Raw genomic sequence first — 25,504 nt, 5'->3', positions numbered from 1 at the left:
CACTGGCACTCAGAAAAAGGTTAGCGATATCATCCTGAATGTGAGCGTAGCGCACTGCATCAAAGCGGGGATAAAAATATTCAGTTCAACTTAGCTGCACAGATCACAAATAAGATTTTATCAGAAGTGCAAAATTGCCACAAAAAAACTTAACTTGCATAACACACATAACAAAAATCCTTTTTTAAAGCACCTAGTAAAGGTAATCAAAGATAATGTAGTGTATTCAGGCAAGATTAACAATGCAGCGTACACCTCAGTAATGTCATCTATGAGTACGTCAACTGAAACCTTTAGAAAGAAGGTTGCTAGGTAAGCACGTAATTAACTGAATAATGAATTGAATAAACACAATAGCAGACCAACAACAAAGAAAGTAAATAATATTTTAAAGACATTACATTAGAGGTGCTATTTAGTACAATCATGTTAACTCTGAATTCAAATATTCCTTTTTTCACAAAAAAGAATGTGAGGTAAATAAAAAGGAAATTATGTTACAGTGGTTTTGTCTTCCAGATTTCTTTAAATTAGACATAAAATGTCTCTGTACGCCTGCTTGAAAATGGTTTCCTTTACAATTCTTGTCACAAAAGTAGTCACATGGATTTATTTCGGAACTGCTCCAAATACTTTAGTTATGGTAATTCATCCAATAAATCAATTAATGATTCTGTGAACCAAAAAATCTATCAACAAAACTTATGAAATAACAATGTTTAATTGACATATAAAAGAGGCAGTGAGCTAACACCAAATCCTTCCTGGGTTCTTCCAAATGTCCATCATTCATTTATGTGCAGTAAAGTTGAGTTATAGCTTCATTATGCCCATTTCACCCAGAGGCTCTGTGGAATTGATCACATTTTGATGGAGGACTTTAATTTGTCTCCTTTACAAATAGGAGAGGTCACCAGAGAGCATCAGCTGAATCACTCAGACTGTTTAATCAACAGGTATTATACGAATCAAGATGAAGAGAAGGTTCTATTGATGAGGTCTGTGTTCTGGTGAAACACTCCTTCTCATTACTCAGCGCACATTAAGCCTGTTGTGAACCCCTTGCCCTCGTCTCCACATTAGATTATCAGATTTGTTCTGAGGGAGACCTTGAGCTATATTGCTTTGGCCTCACAGTTTCGCCTTTGCGCTTTGTCGCTGCTCGTGTTATGATGGCTCGAACAGTCCCATGTGATGAGACAGACAACTGGTGATAGTTGACCACTGTGCTTTGGGGATAGCAGAAACCTTGTAGAGGTGACACCACGAAGGTCATCTCTGATGGAGACAAGTGGCAAGGACATGTACAGTACATAACCTGACCAACTGTACAGTAATTGAATGTATGTAATTCAACAATATTCTAGCTTGGCAGCAATAGTCATCTGACTTCAAGAGTTCTACATTTTTAAACCACAGAGTGAAAGCAGTGATGCGGACAGAGCCACAGCCATGAAAGTGTTGCCCTTAGGGTAAAATTGGTTTATCCTTTTGCAAAATTCACCAGAAAAGTACATTTGTACACAAAACACATTAGTGGTAATGTGTTCTCAGCTGAGCAGGAAATTATAAATTTAAAGCTTTTTTTTTTCTAGATCTATAAGCACAGTTGAACAACTTGGAACAAAACTGACTTTACAAAGAATGATATAACCTCAATATAGATTAGAGAGGCGTCAAAAAACGAACAGGGGGGGAAAAATGATGCGCAATATGCTTCAGGGTGCATGGATGGATTTGCAAGTAGAGAGAGAACCTCGTGCTGGCTTGGGAAAAATGAATCGTACAGATGTTGATTGCGGCTTTAGTTACAGTCCACAGCATGGGGAGTCATAATTCGATTTTGCTCTTCAGCCTCAAATAAACAAAACGCTTTATAAGGACACATGTACAGTACCAGCTGAAACAAACAAAAACAAACAAACAAAAAATCCATTTAAAGTTTTGAATTAGTCACCTGCTTCATCACTAGCTTAGTAGACAGCTGGTCTTCAACAACAGGCAACAAAGTGATGACAGGAGCATTGTTTCCTTTTTGATACGGTCACATGGCACAACTGAAATATTTCCAATGATTCTCTAAAAGATAGATACAATTCTTGCATTGTTGCATCTCACTATCTTTGCTCAAACCTCCTACAGCTTTCCAAAAATATGTTCCAGTATTCTGTAAGCCTGCATAGTGCACATTTCAAAAGGTGTTGCCTAAATCAGAAATGCCAGAAGACTTACCTGAAATCTGCAGCTCTACACCTCTTAGACTCTGGAGGCTGGTTCTGGGTGCTAAGCTGCGCAGTTCTCCACAACAGCTGCAGGCATTTCCAAGGGACTATTTTCTGTGCTTACTTGCAGGAAGGACTCATAGACAAGTTTACCAAATTTCTTTGATAGAGATGAGTAAAATATAATCAAGATCAGTATTCATAATGAGAAAAACTCTGCTGAGAACATCTAGGGTGTCTTTTTTATGATGCAAACATTATTAAGGTGAGCCACACTGACTGACATGTTGCTTTATTATGATGAAGGACACAGGACACTGTAGTATATCTGGAAATATAATTCCAAGCACCCTTAAAACCTTCCAGACCACTACTGTAAATGTGTATTATTCTGCAGTGGAAAAAATATCCACCACAAATAAACAGTTCCCCTGTTTGAGAATTGTTTGCCCAAAAAAAAAAAAAACAGTGGCCAGTGGTTTTAGAAAATGTATAGAAACAAAGCTAGACACTGATGATGGGTTTACATTTTTTTATGATAATAGGAAGTTGTGGAAGAGTCCTGTCTTTAACTTTTTTCTGAATACTGAGTGAGCAGGGAGAGGTAGGCAGCTTGCTCCACCACTGTGGGGGCACTAAATAAGATTGATTATCTCGATTACCTTACAACAGCGCCTTAGTCAAAGGATTGGGATATATTAGGCATCAAGTGAACAGTCAGTTCTTGAAAATGATGTGTTGGAAGCAGGAAAAATGGACAAGCGTAAAGATATGAGTGACTTGGACAAAACGACAGAGTTAGAGCATCTCCAACATGGCAATTCTTGGTTGGTGTTGCCAATGTACAGTGGTTAATACATGATAGTGTGTGGTGGTTAGTTTGCTGATGTTGGTCTTTTTCTGGGATTTGTTTAAAAAATAACAAACCACTTAATGTTACAACTTTAGTAATATAAACATGTATTAATTTTAATGGGTTTTAAACAAACTGTCACAGTTCAATACAGTTACAACCTTATCTAATTAAGTGGTAGGACTGGATGTAGGACAACCTGAAATGTTGGATCTTCTACTTTAAAGAAGCCCATCAACTGACTTAGCCTTGACTTTTTTTTTTTGTTACCCAAGCATTACTGATTAATTCGAGGATGTTGATGTGTAGTCTGTGCCACAAGGCTCCTGAGAAATAAACTAGGTGGGTGTAGAGCTGTGCTGATAGGGGGGGTGAAATAATGTATGTACATGTTGTAGGTTATTTTGCTTACTTTATTTTCCTGTGTGCTCAGTGAATCACTCCTTCCTGTTAGTGCTTGATTGCCGTAGCACCACTCTACCTCCCACACTCCTGGTTCCCTATGCGTCCGGAATTTTAATTCCATGCTCGATGCCCCAGCTTATTCTACCATGGTGATAGCGGCTAGCACCCTTTACTTTTGCTCACGCCGTCTTGCACATTTTTCACCAAGCTGCTTTTTTGTGTGTGACTTTTCTTTTTTTGGGTCATGTCTTAGAACCATTTGCTTTCTTCACCCTGAGAGTTGCTATGGAGCAGATTAAACTAGCTGTATTTCCAGATAGGCTCACAAGCTTTTTCTAAAAACATACAAACTCTCACAAACGATGGACCCATGAATGTATCTGTGAGTGAAAGAGCCTGGTTTGCATTTTTGAAAATTGGCAAAATGTTATAACATGCAAATATGTGCCTGGTGCCTGGTGCATGTGCAATATGTTTTATCACTACAAAAGGATTCAGAGGAAGTGAATTGAGAGAAAACATTGTCACATGTATAAAGATGTGTATTTGTAATGTGTGCTTGTTACATATTTGCATATACATACATATTTTACATCATTACAACCGTAGCATAAAGGCAGCTGGGGAAGATTTTGGGGAGATAGAGAAGAAAATTCAAAGCTTATAATTTACTAATTACAAAGCTAGAGCCACCAGGTCATCATCTAAGCTTGTTGATTGTCTAAGTGTTATTATTAGATTATATTTACTGTAGGTGAAACTATCAGATTTGCAGCTATCTCCAAATCTGAGGCTGGTGTAGATTATTTTTTCAGACTCAGACTGCTTAAACAATGTAAAGCAAAAACAAAAGATAAAATAAACAAAAATAATAATAATAGCTTGAGCACCTAACTTCCTGTAACACCACAACTTGTCATCTTAGACAGCCTCATCTAATGAGGCTTCACTGAAGCTGTTTCTGAGGTTCTGGGAACATGTCAACAGGCCAACCTGTTGTGAATTCTTTCATTTAGTTGGGGCACTAATGCACTGTCAAGGTTCTCTTTTCAGTTAAAAGCATGCATGACATCTCTAATCAGCAGCACAGGCCTCCTGTGTTGGCCTTGATGCAGCTCCCCCGTGTAATCTTGCACTTTAACAGACTAAATACAGTAGATTTTCTCCTACTCCTCTCCTAAAGACGACAAAAATTGGTACATAAGCAAATACAAACAAAACATTTTTTCCTGCTCTCTTACATAGACCCAGCGACACAAGCTGCAACTGGTATTCTGTCTGTCCTCGCTACTAAAGTTTTGGTCGAGGTCCTTTCTACCACAGTGAAAATGAGACACCGAACAGGCTGCAAATTTCAGCTGCATGTTTTACAACCTTTATAATATGAGCAAATTACATTTTTACACGTTGTTTAAGTGTAATTATGCACCACTATAATGTGTGTGCATTAATACATGGAGAAAACAACATGATGCTCCACTTTTCACGACCTTGCGATGAAAAATAAAACACGCTGATGGAACAATTAAGCTGTTTTTTTTTATCCTTTTGTGATCTGTAAAGAAAGGAAAATAACAACAGTCGTCACCCGTGGTCTTATGAATAGGAGTAGAGCGACGTTCTGTTTCTCTGCTTCTGTCAGAAGTCCTTCTCATGCCTGTGGTTTGTACAAAATGCAGCAGCTTGAAAGACAAGATCGTATCACCTCAATTTTTTACTTTTGCCTTTAGGGCCCCCGCATTTTGCCGCCTGAGGAGATGATGGATGATTCTGTATCATCTTTTAAATCCAGCTTTAAAACTCACTTTAATGAAGTGCCTTTAAGTGAAGTCTTGTTTGTTGTCCTTGCTTTTCTTGCATTACTCTTTATTCCTTATCGTTTTTACTAAAACTTAATACGATAGCTATCACCTTAAATAACCTGTAGAGTAAATTCCAAATCGCCAAATGTGACATTGCATTATTTTTTTACGTAGTTTTACATAAGGTTTTTATGTTGGACAGCTTGAGGTGTCAAGCCTCAAACAGTAGAACCTTAGTGTTTATTTCACCAACTGAACCACTAGCTATGCAAGCTGCCTGTTTAGTTTGCACCATGAGTACTACGAATTGTAACATGAGGTTATTTCCTGTATTATTAGTTTCAACATTTGTCAGCAATCAAAACAGATGCCAATTTCAAAATCCATGCATGAGAATATGTGAGCCCAGCAGGACACGCAAACATATCAGCAATTGGCAAGTGACGGTTATTTGTGTCATGTGTGACATTGCCACAATTTACAGCATGTGCGTCAGCAGTGCTGTGAAAGAGGCCCCAGGCTGACAGTACACTGTACACTGTAGTTCAGCTCACTAGTTCCAGTATGGTGACCTCTGTCCATCACAGCAGTCCTCAAAACTCTTCATTCTCTTCTCAGTTCATTTCAGAACTGAGAACAAAAGGGTGTATGTCATATATTGTAGTCACATCCAGGATCCACAGCAACGCTTAATTTACAAGCCAGCAGTGTACATTCCTCTATTCAGGTTTTTATTATATTCATGACTACTTATGTCGGTGTAATTCAGCATCAACTTTTAAAGAATCAATCATGTAACAGATAATGTACCTAAGACGTGTGCTACTTACCAAGTGACCAACAAATAGCAAATAAACACATCATAACCACATTAGTTATAATACATGATTGAAAGTGCACTCCTTCAGCATGATTATGTTAATTTAAAAACAAGCTTTTTCGGTATATATATATATATATATATATATATATATATATATAGTATAGTTTGCTTATCTTATACATTTTCCCTCTTTGATTGCTATAGAATCCATTACAATGAATATATATATATATATATATATATATATATATATATATATATACTCACATCATGTATCTTATTTTGTCTCAGTGGATTGTTTGATGAGCACGCTTTTTTTTTTTCAGCTCATGATTTATACTCACACTTACAATCTCTTCTGGGAACTGCCCGGCATGTGCCGTTAGCCATTGAGCAGTTCTCCTACTTAGCTCAGCTGTACAGTAGCTGCTCAGGCAGGTGTGTGTGTGTCTGTGTGTGTGAGCAGATTTAATCTGTTCCTAAACGCCTTCCGCTGAAGTAAGAGTATCTGCTGATATACATCTGTGATATTCATTGCATGGCAGCCATTGTTTTATGGAGCCCATGAACAGGAGCTGTTATTTCTGAGGTGATAGCTAAATAAACACTAAGTGCTATTTTCAAAGTGTGATCCTCTAATATAAGATAAAGTAAAATACAGTAAATAAGACTTCATGGATTCCCAGCAGGTGTAGATCTACAAGAACAGGGCACAGGGACGCTGCTCCCCTATTGTAGTGTTTACCCCCCACTTGCCTCCCCACACCAAACTAGTCCTACCCAAATTGTTCAGTACTGTTATGTGTTATCACTGAAACAGACAGGACAGGTCAGTAACTATAAATAACTTCTTAGACACCAAAAACTGTATTGTATGTGTATATTTTTTGTAACTTTAAGTAACTTTTATGTAACTTTAAGCTGCCATCTTGGCTTTGTGTCCCTTGAAAAAGAGGCACCTAACAACAATAGGATCTACCTGGTTGAAAATAAATAAAAATAATATAAAAACCTAGCTGTCATCATACTGTGACAAATATCCAGGATCAGATAGATAGAGTTATTTTATGTGTACTGTAAAATAGCAAATATGACTATGTGTAGATCACATTTGGCAAAGAATTTAAGCTGTTCTTGGTTGATATATGTTCATTCTGTGGTCCACTTATGGCCCACGCCTGCCTGGATCTGGGCCATGGCTGTCTTGCTATCTGGAATGGCAACTCCGTCAATGTGCATGTCCTACCTTAATTTCATTGGCTCTGTACCTGTGGTCAGCACAGTGACAGTAAAGAATCTTATTTTATATCTTCAGACAACCGACACGTGGCTGTACTCATTATTTTGCTCAGTCATGTAAGAGCTGTCCATGGAGTTAAAGAGACCTCCTCACAATTATGTTTGATCTGTGAGTGTCTGTAATCCACAGACTGCTTCAGTCCACCAAATGACTCTATTCATTAGCAATTATAATATTTCCATTATGCATTGCTTTTCTTAGTTAAAATGTAGTATTTATGCTACCGGCTGGCTCTGCAGCAAAAGTGCACATTATTGTGCTTACAGGTAGCGGCAAATTATAATTATAGCTAATTAAATAAATAAAACAAACAGATGACAAGTTGATGCTTGCTGATCACATTTTTGTAAATGTGGGAGTCTAATCAAAAGCGAACACAATGAGTGCCAGAATAAAAAGTTGACTAAAACTAATCAAAATAATTTTACAGTTGATCATTATTGTCCTGAACCAATGGAGGCCAGGGAAAGTAGAATTTATAATTTTAAATACTAATATTTTCATGCATATTGGTGAAAAGGTTATAAAAATAAGGTTGTCTCTCCTTTAAAGTGTGATGAGACATTGTTTTATTGTTATCTAAATCATACAGATTAGTGCAGTTGAACAGTGTCATCATTGCGGAGTAAAACAGAGTACAACAGTTTTTTTCTTATTTTGCTCTAATAATGTTATTTCCAAATTATAAGCATGCCAGAGCATGTGTAATTTGTTTAGTTTAAATCACATCATTATCCTGTTAGTACTTTTTTTTTAGTACTTTTACCAAACCAGTGGGTGTGAAATGGACCCTTGCTATTAAAATATATCCCATATATCAGTGTCCTGACTATAGAAAATGAATATTCCCAGCCCAGTAATCTACTTATGTGTTGTGACAGAACTATCTGTTCTAATAGTTACAAGGAAGCAAGCATAAAAAAACAAAAAAACGAAAGCTGTGCAGATATGCTCTGCTCCCGTCACCTTGAACTCATTTATGAAGTCTTTTAAAAGCTCACAGACGGTCACTGGAGCCCCTGGCAGCATGGAGAAAATGTATGTTCTTCAAAGTTTATTCTCACGCTGTATGTGTTCCATGTGCAGAGCCATGTGTATTATCTCCGACAATCACAGAGGAGACTATCGGGTTTGATCCGCCTCCTCAGACTGAGGTGCTCTGTTCAGCTTTGCTTCTGAGGGCAGGTTGTTAGATGTAGATGAGAGTTAATGAAAACTTTCACAGAGTGGACTCGCTTAGGTTCTTCTAAACCCAGTTAGATTTTTAATTTATGCTGAGCCATGCTCTATAAATTCATATACTGTCACCTGCAATTGGACTAGAGATTTTTTGTGTGTTTGTTTTCTTTTTTAAACCATCACTTGTCAGCACACAAGCTGCTCTTTGACAGACCAAAGCAGCTCTACTGTGAACACTAGCTGGGGAGTGGGAGCAGAGAGATGAATAGGAAGCTGATATCCTCTTATTTGTAACCCTTGCCTGTCAGTTTAGACACATTGTGGATTACTATGTATTTATTTTTAGATGCTTTTCTGACAAAGACCACACAGTAAAATAGATCACAGTAGCACTGGATCTGGATTTAGCATTGTATACTGGGAGGAAAATTGTAACAGGAGCCTATTGGGTCCACACTAGACATCTAAGTGAGGAATCTTGGCAAAACTATGTTTTACTCTTTTTCTGTATATTAGTAGCGACCTCAGTTGGTTGGAGTCTGAAGACTAGTTAAGAGTGGACAGTTCACACTTACAGATTGTACAACTGTCACAGATTTTTAATCAGCAGTATGTAAGGTGCATACACCAGATGACTAGTACAACACTGTGGGCAACACACTAAACGACTGAAGCTCTGGCAGAGACAAACCTGCAAATCTTCTGAGAATGAAACTTATCGCATGTTTGCTTGCCAAAACAAACATGGACAGCGACTGGCAGCTTGTAATTTATAGAAAAGGTGCAATTTGCTAAGACTACAGTAGACTAAATTGGAGACCCATGCGTGAGTCCAGTCTGTGGTTAGACCAGACCACAACCTTTCTCTAACCCTAACCAAGTGCTAGGAGTGTGTGAACTCAAAGATTAAAAATGTTAATAATACTGGAACTGGTCAAATGAATGCTGAGCTGCATATTTTGGCAGGAAAAAATTGTTTTTATTTCCATGTTCCTTTCTAGCTGTACATTTAAACTGCATGTACATTCACGCCAATGCTATTTTACTAAGCTAAATGCAATGATTATACCAAACAGTGGATAAAATGGTACTTTATGTCAACTGCATTTCACAACATTTTCAGAAGTGCAGCCAGTGCAAGAATGCATCTAAAATGCTCAGTGAGCAGCTTAACAGCAGCTCTATGCAGTGGCTGAGAGCACTAATGCTGAGACAGACACATAGCTGGGGGAACTGTGCAGCCATTTAGCCATGTGTCACCCCAAGACTGAATTTACTGAGTGAGTCACTCAGCCTGCCCTTAGCAGGACACAGTATGCTCTTGACCACTGCGAGCTGACTGTCATGGCAAATAGCAAAATAGGGCAAACTGCTGAAGTCATGGCAAAGGGTGAACGTGGCTGCAGAGATTCAAAAATAAGATTAAAAGTTTATTTATTTTTTTTATCATTCTTATTCTAACTGAGCAAGAATTCATTATGAATGGCAGCAAACAATATATCAAACCAACCATGAAAATGATTTTCAAAATCATGTGTTAGATTTACAAATTTAATTCTATTCAAATAAAGGCACACAACACAATGAAGTAGCACACAACACTGACAACAGCACAATGCAGTTGTGCATATGGCATACAACACTCCTACATAATACACAGGGCCATGCATTTTTCCAGTTATCTTGGACAACACATTTATCCAGCACAATACACACACACATGCATTTCACTAAAATATATTATATTTTTATTGCAGGCAGCCCAGCAGAAGGGCAAACTGCTGAAACATGGTAAAAAATAATGTAGTTAAGAATCTTTGGTTACAACAGTTAGTGGTCTAATGCTACTGCCCAATCGGTGTTGTATATCAGAGCAGAAATAAGCATACTGTGTGACAGTAAAGCTGTTACCTCCACACGTAATAATAAAAAATATATATATTTATTGTTCATACAATCCATGTTAAGCCACTGAACTTCCAGAATCAGGTAATTTGGATTTGTTATTTATTTTGTAATGACATTGTAAAAAGGTTGAAGACTCTTGGGTCAAAAGTACAGTTATGCATTATGCATTAACCAAACTCATTACTTTATGCAGTGACTTTTTCCAGAAGATATCTATTGCTACTAATGGACAGAATTTATACAGTGAGGTTTTAGGCCAGACAGATAGATGACTCGTAGGCCTAATTATGACATTTCATTAAAGAGATCTCTGTGGAGGTGTTAGGCAATTTTTTCTCAAGCAAGCAGTGAGGAGCCTGCTCCATTTGCCAGGAAGTGAATTATGAAATGGCCGCACATTTGACGAGATAAACCCTGAGGCTGCATTGTTGCACAGAATTGTGATTCTGAGTGATAACAGTTAGATGTGAAATATCAAAGATGTGAAAGTACAGGTTCAGCAACAGGCAGCAGCTTCCTGTTTGTGTTGGCAAAGCGTTATGAGCAAGAGGGGGGATCATTACCTGGGCTTCAAAACATATTTTGAACGTAATGAAGTCATATAGCACTATCTACCCAGTACTTAAGTTATTTATGACAACAGATGGCACTCTTTAGCATATCAAAGAGTCCCTCCTCTGCCAGCTTTCTCAGATATTATTTTGGTTTGTATTGGCCGGGAATGTTTTATTCAGCAGTAATTTAATCTGTGTAGAATTGACATTTTCTCAGTGAAAATTTTAATTCTTCAAGGCGAGAAGCAGGCTTTTGTCATGAAGTTGTATTGTTGTTCTGTTGCAGAATTTGAATTCAATCCCCAGCCTTATGAGATGTACAGTACATTCCATGCAGTGTTCCGAGAACTTAAGTGGAAGACTTTGCTTTTTTGCCTCTAAGTTGGGTAACAGCAAGTGTGCTTCACTTAGTCAGTTAGCCATGTGGGACTGTGCCTTGTTCCCTCATCCAGTGATCTAACATTATTATCCCCTCCTGATGTAAAAGTTAGGTTGTGTTCTTGATACAGGCACTGGGCCACACTCAACTCAGGGATAAATGCATCAGTTTATGGTACTGCTACACAAAGTGTATTGACACATGGCGGTAACAATCCGTTACTAATATATATGCTAATATTGCATTTATTAGTTGCATTTTGCATCTAATGCAGTGTCATGCAATAGCTTTGCCGTACTTTTACACATGGCGGGGGTGGCTGTGGCTCAATAGGTAGAGCAGTTGTCTGCCAATCACAGGATTAGTGGTTCAATTCCCAGCTGTCACATCACATGCCAAAGTGTCCTTGGGCAAGATACTGAACCCCAAGTTGCCCCTGGTGAGTCAGGTCAGCTGCATAGCAGCTCTGCCATCAGTGGGTGAATGGGTGAATGGGTGAATGAGATGCAGTGTAAAGTGCTTTGAGTACCAGCTAGGTAGAAAAGCGCTATATAAGTGCAGACCATTTACCATTTATCCTATAATGTTCAGGTGTTTCTAAATCCCAAGTTATGATCATACACTGATCGGCCACTTTGGTTTTAAAACCCTTGTTTGCAATCACTCCATCCTACCTACTAGTAACTGACATCACCTAACTGTTGGATTCCTCTTTTGATATGGTTTAGCTGCCTTCTAATGCAGCCTCCTTAACTTGTTTGTTTGGGGGCTTTTTTCCTTCATTCACCTCTTCAGCATTGCTTTTTTGAAACTGAGGTTTTTTGGGTCATTTTCTTGCTGCAGGACGAAGTTCCTCCCAATTAGTTTTGATACATTTCTCTTTGAATTAGCAGACAAATGTGTCTGTACACCTCTGAATTTGTTCTGCTGCTGCCATCATGAATTATTTTACCAAAAAAAGATTAACAAACCCGTTCCAGAAGTAGCTGGTGCAGCCCATACTATGACACTACCTCCAACATGCTTCACAGATGAGCTTTTACAGTTTGGATTATTAACAGGCTCTTTCCTCCTCCACACTTTGGCCTTTCCATCACCAACAAGTTATTCTTGGTATCATTTGTTTGTAAAACTCTTAGAACCCTTAGAACTTTTGTGGATCATTATCTCCAATTTTTTTTTTTCTGCAAACTTCGGGACTTTGTGATTCTTACTGCAGATAAAACGTTGTCTTTTGCTGCTTATGAAGTCTTCAAATGGTGGATACGTCAGCTCTTGTTTTCTTTGTCCGACCTGTTCTCTGTACAGTATGTTGCTAAGTACACCAGTAGTTTCTTCATTTTTCTTTTCCAAATTGTTATATTGGTGTATTGTTTTTTGGCTATGCCCACTAGTACCTTTGATAGTTTCTCCCTCTTTTCTCAGATTTAAGATGGCATGTTTTTACTACCCCTCTCTCTGCTTTCCATGTTGACTTAATGTTTTTAACAACAACAACAAGAAGTTCTTCAGGTAAGCCCAATTTTAAAACCAAGAGTAGTCATTTAGAGCCATCTATTGTATAAACAACCAATCTCGCAGGAAGCACAACACCTGTCAATCACGTTCCAACAGCTTTGCTCATTTAAAATTTGGGTGATCTGATGCAAAAAAATTATAGTTCTGTTATTACATCAGTGTGTACACACCAGGAAATTGCTTATATTCTGAACTTTCTTCAGATCTTAAACTCAGATGTCTTATATATATATATTCGCCTGGATCCACCGTTTGCCCTTTGGGATACGTTTGGAGACTGGATTGGTCACAAGCTACTATGATGTCGGTCCTGGCCTCGGCGGACGTCGGAAGTTGTTTCTTGGAGGTCTCGACTCAACACTCGATAGTCAAGGAATGGAACAAGTCTGCCTGCAATAACTAACTGGACTCCATATTAACTTAAAAGACATTAACTGTTATACTGGACTGCCTGCTGCCTACACAGCATGTAATCACCCATATGAGGATGGGTTCCCTGTTGAGTCTGGTTCCTCTCAAGGTTTCTTCCTGTTGCCTTCTCAGGGAGTTTTTCCTTGCCACTGTCACCCTCGGCTTGCTCATCAGGGACAATCTGATTATTATGATTCTTACACATACACTGTTCATGTACTGTTCTTTGGTTGTGTAAAGCTGCTTTGTGACAATGTCAATTGTAAAAAGCGCTCTACAAATAAATTTAATATAGCAAACACAAATTTCAGTACTTTTGGATGGGTCTGTGACAAGAAGAAACTTGATCAGGACAAAATGTCAGGCAACAGTTAATTATACATAAATATCCATATTTACACTGCATGTTTACTCTGCTTTTTATTTAGAGTGTAGCATCAAGTAATTTCTACTTCTGGAATATTGATCTGATCAGTTAAGTAGCAAAGGGAGGTTGTTAATTAGCTGCTTTGGTGGCAATGAAATTAACAGGTGAACTAGAGTGGCAACAATGGAACAATAGGAATGATTTTAGAGGTGGAGGCCACTGACATCTTTTCTGACTGTTTTTCACTAGTTTTGCAGTCAGTGTCATTACTGGTAGCTTGATGCGATACCTGGAGCCCACACAGTATTCACAGGCAGTCCAACTCCTCCAGGATGGCACATCAATACTTGTCCATTCACCTGAGCACATGTGATAGACGTAAAAGGGTCTAGAGAAGCCGTGAAGAGCGTTATGCTGCCTGTTACATCATTCATCTACAGGCTAGACAACAGCACCTTTAGTGCCATTAGGTATGACGAAACCTTGGACCCACTGTCAGACCCTACACTGGTGCAGTGGGTACTGGGTTCCTCCTGGTGCATGGCAATGCCTGGCCTCATGTGGTGACAGTATGCAGGCTGTTCCTTGAGGATGAAGGAATTGATAACATTGACTGGCCCCCACGCTCACCTGGTCTAAATCCAATATTAGGAGAATGTGCCATTGTTGTCAGGCATGCATAGAAGCAAACAAAATACAGAGGATCATTTTGAGTTGCTGGAATGATATTTCAGTAAAATGGACTAACCTGCTGCATAATTTGTTCAATTTGATTTTCAGGGTGTCTTTGAATTCAGCCCTCTGTACGCTGATCGTTAATTTCAATGAAACAATGCGGCATCCTATCTCTTCTAACACATTAACCAGTCCATATCAGTATAGATGTCTAGCATGTGTTTTCAAAGCGTTCCTTTAATAAAACGATGCAAATTTAACAGAAGCACAAATGAAGTTAGGGGAACTTAAACTATATTAACAACATATACTGGCATCTTACTCAATAGCATAAACCGAGGGTTTTAACTCCCAGCTAAGGAAATATGCCCCCCAGGAAAACACAGCACATTTGCACATGTTTCAGTGCTAAATGACTAAGTGAAGCTGATTCATTGTTAGCTCACTATTTAGAGGCTTAGAGAAGATGTCAGCTTTACACTCATCTCTAGAAGGACAATGTGATATGAAGGGCATTCTCTACAAATCCCATATACTTTGAACCCCTGCCAAAAATTTTACAGAGAACATTATTGTGATTTTACATGCTCTGTGTTTTTTACATAACTTGTGCTGCCTCTAGTTTCATTTTTCTGCAGGCATTTTTAGAAAATTGTAAAAACCTTAATATATGTGATCCATCACAGGAAATACGGTGTCATCTGTAATTTATATGAGATTATTGTTGTGTGGTAATGCTGTGAAGATTTTTCCAAATCACCCTGCATTTACAACTGCATCAGCATGCAATCATAATTTAACTGTGTCAACAACTGACAGGACGTTCACTGTGATGGATGATATATGTCAGACGAGTTAAGATTCCCCAAATGAAGTTTAAACATGTAGTGGAATAAATGCAGTGAGTATTACTGTGTGAAAGTTGGAAAGAGCTTTTCTAGAAATGTGAACTACTGTATTATAGCATCCTTCAAGCAAGCTGAATTTGAAAAGATGGTGAATTCAATAATCGCATTCAAGCATATCCTTTATGATGTGACAGTTCAAATATAAGCATGGGAAACATGCATTTCCAATTAACTCCACTGGTACGAACCTCTAACAATTCAGTCTGAATGATGATGCTCACAGGTAAACTAATACTTGTCAATAGGTTTTGTGGTTTAGCATTGTTGACTAACCAAATGACATGTGGCATCTGTCACAGCAGAGGTACTGCTGGATGCTGCAATAACTGCCATCCAGGATGATGCACTTGTAATGTGTCTCCATAATCGTGCCCATTGCCCATGAAGGGCATTCCTTAGGTTGACGTACATGTCAGATGGCCTTATATGTCAAGGTCTCTTCCCGTAGTTCTGCCCTGATCTCTTCAGGCCATTTTACAGTGACAGAATGAACACTGACCTCTGTCATTCCACTGGGTGAGCAGCCTGCGGTGAGCCTGCTGGTGCTGGGCCAGCTGAACCATGCTGCTAGGCAGACTCTGTGGCCTTTTGCTCCTGGGTATGCGTCCGTGCACACCTCCAAACCAGCCCAGCTGTCTCCACTTCATTATGTCCTGATTAGAAGTAGATTACTCTGTTAGGTGGGTTTCAACATTTCAGCCACAACACTGCATAGGGAGGATACTGCACCTGCAGTGAAAATTGGTCACATTTTAACAAATCTTCACCTTGTAATATGACCTCAGAACTCCACTATTTAAACTTTTTGACTCACTGAGGTTTTAAACACTGTTCTTCGGCCTATTAAAGCTTTCATTAGGGTTGAGATCTGCTTGATGACAGTATTAGTGAGAGTTCCTCTTTAGCTCATGAAATTGAAGAGCATGTCTGGCTAACCTGGAGCAGGTGTCTTTAGGTGCGCTCACCTGCTCTTCCTCAGGAGGAGCAATTATGTCAAGATGAAGGAGGGGGGCATCCCCAGATGGCCTATGAGCCAAGCTCCAGCTAATTGGTAGGGGGTGTTAGGGATTCAGAGCAGGTTTAACAGGAAGCTCTCTCCTCTTTTCTCTGCCCCTACATCTTTGTTTGGCATTGTTTTGCTTTGTCAATTCTTTCCTTTTGATATGCATATTAATACATGTTTTATTCATGGCCTTTTGGAGTAAAATCAGTCAAGATCACCTTGTTGTTGTCTGGAGGCACAAGAAGTGTTTGCCATGAGCATTTGTGGACGGAGTTGCCATTTCAAAGCTAATTTTGCGACGCCCCCCTTATGCAATGGAAAAAAATTAATGATTTATGTTACTGTCACTCTGAGGGAGCAGAACAACCAAGGCTGTACATCCCACATCTTTCTCTCACTTTTCCGACAGCTTGTATGTTTTTTTAATGAGACAGCGATGCTAATTGAGTGGCTGGAAAAGAACAGGCTGGCTAGAAAAGCAGAGGAGAGCACGGGCTGGTGGGGTTTACTGCCCAGATCCCAAAGGACAAAAGTACAGTACCTGCTTCATCGGGGCAGAGGTTTCATGTTAATCATAATGCTAAAGATGTGAACTTTAATTAAAATCTTCCTTCATTACAATCATGTCCAGGTTCATTAAATCTCTCACGGTGGCAGAGGCCACATCTGTGAAATCAGTGCATGTGTGCAACTATTACAGTGCATTAAGCAAGTGATTTTTCAGAGAAGTGTTTCTCTGATTATCTGATTATCAGATAGACCTCATGCTGCTATCTGATTGAACACCCATTCTGTTTTGTGCTGGCTTTGACCTCTAATGGGACTCTATAGGCAGGGTAGCTCATTAAGGGGCTCTGTTTTGCGGTCATAAAACTAGAGTGACAATGCTTCAGCATTAGTAGTGATCTCAGTACAGAAAATAAGTCACACTCTGTATTCTGTGAACATCAGCGGTGACTGGAAAAAGGTGCAAATGTAGCTTATTTGGTTCTTCCCATCAAAATCAACAGCATCAGTTGTTTAGCAAATGTGTCCAGAACCATGTTTACCTGAGTGTGACAGTGACCTCTGGGATTTAAAAGTTCACAGTGGAAGAAAGCTGCTGGGGTCAGTGGCTCAGCAAAATAGTGGACATTTATACGAGACACTAGCATATATATTTTCCTTTTCCTACTGACAGTCATAGTTGGTTTATTTCCTAACATTAATCAAGTTCGTACAGCGATGCCACTGGCAAAACACTTGCTTAGCTCTTAGCTTAGCAGAAACTCAATGAGTTGCTAATGTGAGTCTCCACCATTGGCAACTTTAGATCTTTAATTTTAATTTTGCCCCTAAAATAACCTTAGCACCCCTAGAAATAATTAGATTATTAATTATTAGTAATTAAGGTTAGATTTTGTGTATAATTTTGTATATTGTTATTGTACAGGTTTAATAACCAGTATTCTTGAGTGGTATCAGTTTTTTAGTCTTAAGTATATTTCCCCAAAATATCAAAGTACAGAGGAGTTAATTATGCCTGACCCTAACTAAGCTGCTTTAGTATAAACATAATTATACCATTTGTTTTTTTTTTTCTTTTCATTTAGTGTGTTGGACTTGTGATGGTTAGGTCTCTTCTTTATTGTTCCTCAGCAGGCTTTGATTCCGGGATGCTGTGCAGGTGTTACATCATACATGCTAAGGCTTGTATACTCATTTGTGCCTTCACTGGGGAATTTGACGGCCCTAGTGGGGACTGAGGCTACATGTCTGTCTGAGTGGAAAAAAAACATCAGCCCAATTATACAGTTCAAATGCATCATAATTAGAGGGCAGTGTAATAAGAAAATATGATTTATTTTTGTCTCAACAACCTCTACAAGTACAATATGTTGGTGCAGTGTTAACCTCAGTGGCTCAGTGTTTGCACTCAAGACTGTGCCATTTTAAAATGGCCACATTAGTGTGCCATGCTGTTCATTACCCATGCACAATAAATTAACAACATTCCTAATAGTGTTGGCAGAAAGCACTGATGGTGACAAAACAAACAAAAAGTCTGTTTAGAAGCTGTTTGTTCCAATACACAAAGTGGTTACAGGGATTACACAGAAAATGATGAGTTAAGAGTTTCTCATTGTATTCCATGCTCCTGCAGAAGTAATACAATGCACCTCTTTTCAGTCAATTACTAAATATAATATATACTTATATTTAATAAATATATATAAGTTGTGTTTTTCACACAATTGGTGTCAAACCAATCAGCCCACTTTTCAAATCAAACAATGTTACTATTCAAACCTGCTGACCACAGTTTTTGGACATCTGTTCAGTTCCATTGTTGCTAACCTAACCATAGTGAGCAATAAAGACATTCAGTCGGCTATTTCACATTTCACACATGACAAACTCTTAACATGGATGTCCTGAAATGTCTTTTCCTCTCTCAGAATGCTTTGTACCTCATCTCTGTGGGTGGTTCTATTATGGCTCCAATGGTGGCAAAACCTTTGCAAACAGGTCAGAGTCAGAGCATAAAAACAGTTCAGGACGGCCAAATCAGAGCCGTTTTCAGGCTGTTAATCTTCTCCTTTATGGCCAGCTTAGGCGAGGCAGAGCATAGTCTGTCCAAAAATATCTCCCTTCCAGCTCTTAGAAGATCGGCGCTGATAGTATCTGAATAGCTGTTTGATTGTGGCATTGTTGGATGACATTAAAACCTGCCAGCCCTCAGTGGATTAGTTTCAAAGAGCCAGCACACACAAGGCGCTAGGGATAGGGAAACGCGCAGTGCTTTTTACAAGAAATTATTGTGCCACAGATTCTTTTGCACAGGATCATGGTCTTAATGGTACATTTCAGCCAGACAACATTATATTGTTTTGAAGTACTCTTTTTTAAGAGCTTTAATTAATCTTATGAAGATCCTGTAAACACGTGGATAGAAAAACAAAATCACTTCACTCTCAGTGATGTGATTATTAGTAAACAAAAAAGAACCCAGAACAACTTTTATTTTATTTTCAAAATATGAAATAAAATAAAATTAATAGAAATTATATTCTATAGATTGACATGTTTTAAGGACATTTTTATTGATTATTTATAGGATAATATAATAAGTACAGATGGTTGTCAGATGGTTGGGATTTGGCTCAACAGTGTACTGTGAATGTGCTGATGTTGTATTTTCCCTTCAGTTCCTAAACCTGCTGTTTCTAACGCATTCACAGCTGATACACGTTGAAGCATGCAGATCTGTATCTATTTTTATATTTTAATTTCAGCTGTTGTAATGGTCAGGTCATTTCTTCCTGTTTGCAATTAGAGAAACAATCAGTTGCAGGGTGAACGTTGCTCCGTTGAGTTGAACTGCTGGTGACCTATATTCAGAAAACTTTTCTCAATTAAACTTTGATTATGTCCTTATTGTCATCGAGCCAAATGATGGCTGTGATAACATATTGCGTTAGTTAACAAACCTTTGTTTCGTAAGTCTTAGCCCAGCTAGAGATGTAACTAGGCTGTGGGCTGTCTGAGATAGCAAATGTGGCAGTAAAAGTGTACAGTGAAAAAAAAACTGCATAATATGATTTTAAGATGAATGCTTTATAAATGTTTTAAGTACCAAAATAAACTATGACATTCAAATAGGAAACACAATCATCAGACTGTAACAGTGGAAATGTAAAGATCAAAGCTTTTTCTAACATCCCTCCATATTTTTCATCCTATTTAAGTTTTTACAATCTTTGAATGTCACCACAGCCTATTTGCAGAGTGCTGAGAGTATTCCCTGTGGCAGTAACCTGGTGCTGTGGGCTGACATGTTTCCCCCACAGATTTACATGCAGATGAATCAGGTTGTAACCGTGAGAGGAGGAACAGCCCATTGCTGGTGTGGGAACCCTACTGGGAGGCCCGGTGAAGGTACCTGAATGTTAGAGAAACATAGGGTTAGGATTTTAATGGTGACCTACTTCTGTTCTGTTTAGCACAGCTCCACTGCAGGAGGACACGCTAAATAGCCTCATCTGAACTGGGTAAAAGGAAAGTTTCCTGCAGCTTCTGTTCGCTGAGAACTGAAGCGCAGCTGGGGTTAGCTACTGTAGCAGATACTGTATGCGTGCTCTAATGCAGGTATAAATAGATAATGCCCTCTGATCAAACACAAATGGTATCCACAATTCTGAAATACTTTTTGATCCTCTCATGCACATATCCTGACTTTCTCCTTCCCTCCCATAATTACTCCTAGGGCTGATGTTCTCGTACCATAGACAGGAACTAATGAGCTGAAGCTAGCAACCGTAATGCATGCACAAACTTTTTGTATCTTATTATTAGCTTTCACAAACACTGTTTTCTTGTGTACTTCCTCCCATGGCATGTATGATTTCATTTTCCATCGTTAGCTATGCAGTACTGTATGATTCAATGTGCACAACTGGAGATCTAGTTAACATTCACATGAGTCCATTATACCATATGTACAACTCTCAGTGTGAATAGCTCATTTCCACAGTTAAAAACTCTACATTGTGTTTCCTCCTCAGCCGTGAACAGTTAGACATCTTTTACGCTGTGTTCTTCAGTTTTGTTTCTGGGGTTCAAATACAAATTATGCTTTATGATCCAATTAATTAGGGTGTCATGGTGGTGTAGTGGTTAGCACTGTCATCTCACAGAAAGTCCAAACCCATGAATCCCCAGCAATGAATAATGGCACATCAGTAATAGGAAAAACAAGTTGCTAAGTCTTCAGAGGGTTATTAATGTTAAAATTATTTTGATTTATTTGACAAATGTGCAGGGGCTTAGCCTCCCAGAGTACCCCCTTCTGCACGTGCATACAGATCCTAGTTTTGGAATCATACTCCATTATTCTGTCTTCTGCTGCTATTCCGTGAAGAACTGCACTCCAACCACTACAGCAAATGTGAAAATAATGCCAATGTGAAGGCTGGATAAAGATAAATATGCCTCATGATCGAAAACCGCATGTGTAAAAAGATATATACTGTATTTGCTAATGCTTAGTGAAAGTGATATATTTGATTTGGCATATAACTACAAAAAATGAAATATACAGATATTTTCTCAGCAGTACTAGTGAAAATAGCACAGATGATTTATGAGTAATAAAGACATGAATCTTCACTGAATATAAAATGGAGTGATGCAGAATTTTTGTCGCTTTATCAGATCACACAAAGCATTATGTTTTGTTCTGACAGGTATAGATTAATGGAGCCATTGTGGCCTATTGAACACATTAGCTTCTTTTTGATGGCTGCATTTGTTTTATCGTTTACATTTTGCGCATCAGTCCTCACAAAAACATGTTTTTTGTGTGTGTTTCAGTGAGTCAGAGATACAGAAAAATATTATAAATGTAACGTATTCTACGTACAAGGCTAAACTGATTCTCCTAATTCGAGCTGATAGTGAACACACAAGAAAGTTTGTTAGGTGTATCACAGTTGAATAGCCCCTGACTCACACCACATTTGCAACTGGCAACTTTTGTGGGACAGTGAGTATTATCCTGTGCCACAAATGGCACAGTGGTGCCTGGTAGCAGTGAACACGCAGCCAATTTGTTTTGCAGGATTGAATAGTTACAGCAGACATGCGGGGCTGTTTGTTACCAAAATATTGAAAAGTTATTTGGCTGATAAGATTCTTGTCCTTGAATGACCCGATTAATTACAACTGGCTGATCAGGAAACAACACATACCAGAAATAATTAGAGGTGGGGGGTAGAGGGGTGTTGGTTAGTGGCTGAAAGGCATTTTGTTAACAAAAGCTAAGAACAATTTGAAATCTTAAGAGATTTGTTTAAAATTCCTGAATGCATTGTGTGGTGTGTTTGGCGATACAAATGACAGCATCTTGGTGTTTTCACTGAAAACTTTTTCACTTTCTTTTAATAACACTTCCCAGACTTGTGCAGATTGCATGTTTGTCAGAGGTGATGCATTCAAACGCTGTGTTCAGTTTTGCATAAAAAAGGAATAGCTTACCCCATACTAAAATTAGCATGAGGGTTGAATGCAGCTCGGGGATTGGAGGCATACTGTGTAATTCTGTAAAAAATGTGAGGTGTGCAGGGGACGTTTTCTTGAATTAGATTGCCTATGGAGCAGTCGTTTGAATTATGCATTAGCTAGAGCATGTCATCCAATACAGTTATACATAGATCTGTCACCACTTTCACAACACAATGCTGTAGATATCTGTTCTTTAAAAGTTTTTTTGTAGGTTGAAGACAAAATGAAAGGTGACACACACATCACATTGTTGGTATGCCACATCAGCAATGCATGTGTACAGATTGAAGACATTCACTCCATCATCATCATTCATTGTTTGGGAGACCACTATGTAATGGTTTAAACAGTGCAATCTAAGGTTTTGTGTCTGTAGTGTGCACAGGCCACAGGTTTCACCTGATGGAGGTGATAAAGAAAAGATGTGTAGCTGTGTAGACAGTTCAGATAGGAAAGTCTGAACTGACAGCTCTGTGATATGAAGGGTCACAAAATCATCAGTATTGACATATACAATAGTAAATTCAAAGATGTGGACAGTTGTAGAGTTATTTTTGTATGTTTAGTAAGTGTAAAAATTAATCAAGATAACCACTGAACAAGTCTTTTCAAAATAGATAAAGAAATACAAATAATGAATTATCTTTAAAGTCTATTCTATTCGTGCACATATACAATTTCTAGGCAACAGTATTGTTACATTTTATTTTTAGATTCTATAGTAAATTAATGATTTTTAAATAAAGGAAAAGCCCTTGACTTGCCTTGTAATTCTATTTAATTTGTGTTAATCTCTTACAGTAAATACAGTTTAAATCAGTAAACAGTCATGGCCGGGGTGCAGAAGATGAAGTGTTGTGTTTACAGCGAGCATCACAGTTGGAGTGTGATAATAGGTCAACACCACTGGCTGAAACTAGAGAGGGGTAATGCAAATGCTTGCTGCAATGAAAATTAGGTTGTCAGATATCTGCAGCAATTTTAATATTGTGCAAGCCTCGCTGCCATTACAATGTGAACCTTTGTTTGTGTTAAAGTCAAGGGACTGATTAAGATGATTTAAAGGGAACATATTTTCTTGCAGAATTGTGACATTTTCAAGAGTGATCTTAAATTGTGATATGACTGTGGAGCTCCACAGATTGTGGTGTAATTTATTTTGCTGAAGAACACTCGATAAAGAGTCGCAGACCTCCTGAAACACTCCCTGCAGCCTGCCCTGTGGTGCTGTATTCGACATGTTGCACAAAATGGAATGGACAGATTTTAACTTATTCTGTGAATATTGTAGCTACTTTAATTGTAAAGTCCTGTAAACGTCTGCCTCATACTATGTGAAGTCCTCATCCACCTCTCCCAGCTCAGGCTCATTTGCTAGCTAACGTCCAGGGTAAGAAAGGCTTCATGAAGCCATATTCTGCACACTGTATGGAAACTCAATAAGGAAGTGGGAAGGGCAACAAAAAAGACTTCCTGATAATATATTAATGTCATCATCTGGCTCCAACTCCCATACTTTCAGACCATGAGTCAGCTGTACGCCACAGCCTGTGTGAATGCTCTATAGCTCATTACCCACAGCTTAGTGTGAACAGTTAGTTCTCATCTCCTACTGTAGACTGATGCCTAATTTGTACTACATGCCACAAAATATCACACAAATTCTCCCTTTAACTGTCATTTCTGAATGACACATGTTCCACATTTTCTAATTCCAGTACTTTCACATCATCAGTCTATGATCCAGGATAGATTTCTGTGGTGTAGGTTTTAATTTTTTGTTAGTAAAATGTGATAAGATCATGTCCTGCTTGAATTATTGTGTATTCCTGTGTATAGAAGTAATATAACATCCAAATTCCAGCCATACAAAATGACCCCATGCACAATAGTGACCTGCACTCTTCTTCCATGTCCAGGCCTAATAACATGATCACAACTAATCTGTTACTATTCTTTCATTCTTTTAATCCAGAGCAACAATGAGCTGAGTGTGGATTTATTTGATATGAGCCACAATTTCTTATTTCTATGTTACTTTGTGTTATTTCTGAAAAATTATTATTATTTTCATTCCCTCCCTCACCGTGAGATCGAGCAGTGCAGAGTGTTTGCATCGGCAATGTTAATGAAAAGGAGATTACTTTAAGTTTTTCTTTAACTTCCTTAATATTGTTTTCACTCAGCATCAGAGACATGTTGGAGATAACCAGAGCAGCCAATCCCAGGTCTCTCAGTCTGCCGCTCTGTAATGCAGAACTATAAATTAAACTTTTAAAGACGTTGGTGTTCTTAATGGGGAATGTAATGGAAAATCCTGCACATCATGTGTGATACTGCTACAACAGGATGTTTGGAATTTAAAAAGTGTCACATTTCCCTCATGTTTTCTATTTTTGTATTATTTGACAACTACTTTTATGCTGTTTTCTTTGTATTGTTACATTGTTAACAATCAACAATCTTCTCTGTTGATTGTTTGTTTTTTTTTTTTATTTCAATTTGGTTTGCAGCAGAGTTGCATTACATCTGTATGGAAAGTCAGTTTCCAAACTTGTTAGAAAACTGTTTTAGTGTTTTAATGCCTATCGCTGTCTTTTGCTTTGTTTTTTGTTTTTTTATTTTGTACAATGCACCATAAAAAAAGGAAAAAATAATATTTTTTTAATGTGTTTCTCTTAGCAACTCTTTAAGAACCGTACCATCAGCACTGTTGTTCAATTTGACATTTTTCAACAAGAATGGCCTCCAGACTTCTAAAGAAAAACATGCTTTTTAAAGACAATTTTCTTTGGGTTCGCATTTTTCCTTCAAATACAGAACTGGTTTCTTCAAAATAAAAGCGTCGTCAGCAACAATTTCAGCTGTGACAAAGAAATGACGGCGATTAAAGCTGTTACTTTTCCCGTCTTCTAAGCCTCACTGATGCCATGCACACAAAGCACACTGCATTAATGGCTGCCTTAATGGAATAACTGAGACTTGTGTTGTGTCATTTACAACAAAGTGCTCTAACCGCATGAAACCAGCCGATTACACCTCGGCGTGGACACATAATCCTAACATCACTGGGTAAATAAATAAATAAATGAACAATAAAAGCAGGTTGACAGGAGTAAATGAAGGCATTTTTCTCAGTTCAACTTAAATCATGC

General features: G+C 38.3%; 1 protein-coding gene across 1 annotated transcript in view; it reads left to right on the top strand.

Moving 5' to 3' along the window:
* Positions 1-16,743: 16,743 nt before the first annotated feature.
* cntn4 (contactin 4) overlaps positions 16,744-25,504 on the top strand; it is a 99,659-nt gene continuing 90,898 nt past the window's right edge. Inside the window, 2 exon segments of the mRNA XM_026346945.1 lie at positions 16,744-16,810; positions 17,923-17,973. Coding sequence (XP_026202730.1) covers positions 16,744-16,810; positions 17,923-17,973 — 118 coding nt within the window.

The sequence above is a fragment of the Anabas testudineus genome, chromosome 5 (genome assembly GCF_900324465.2).
Source record: "Anabas testudineus chromosome 5, fAnaTes1.2, whole genome shotgun sequence".
NCBI lineage: Eukaryota > Metazoa > Chordata > Actinopteri > Anabantiformes > Anabantidae > Anabas > Anabas testudineus.
This window is presented reverse-complemented; position numbering and strand designations above follow the sequence as displayed.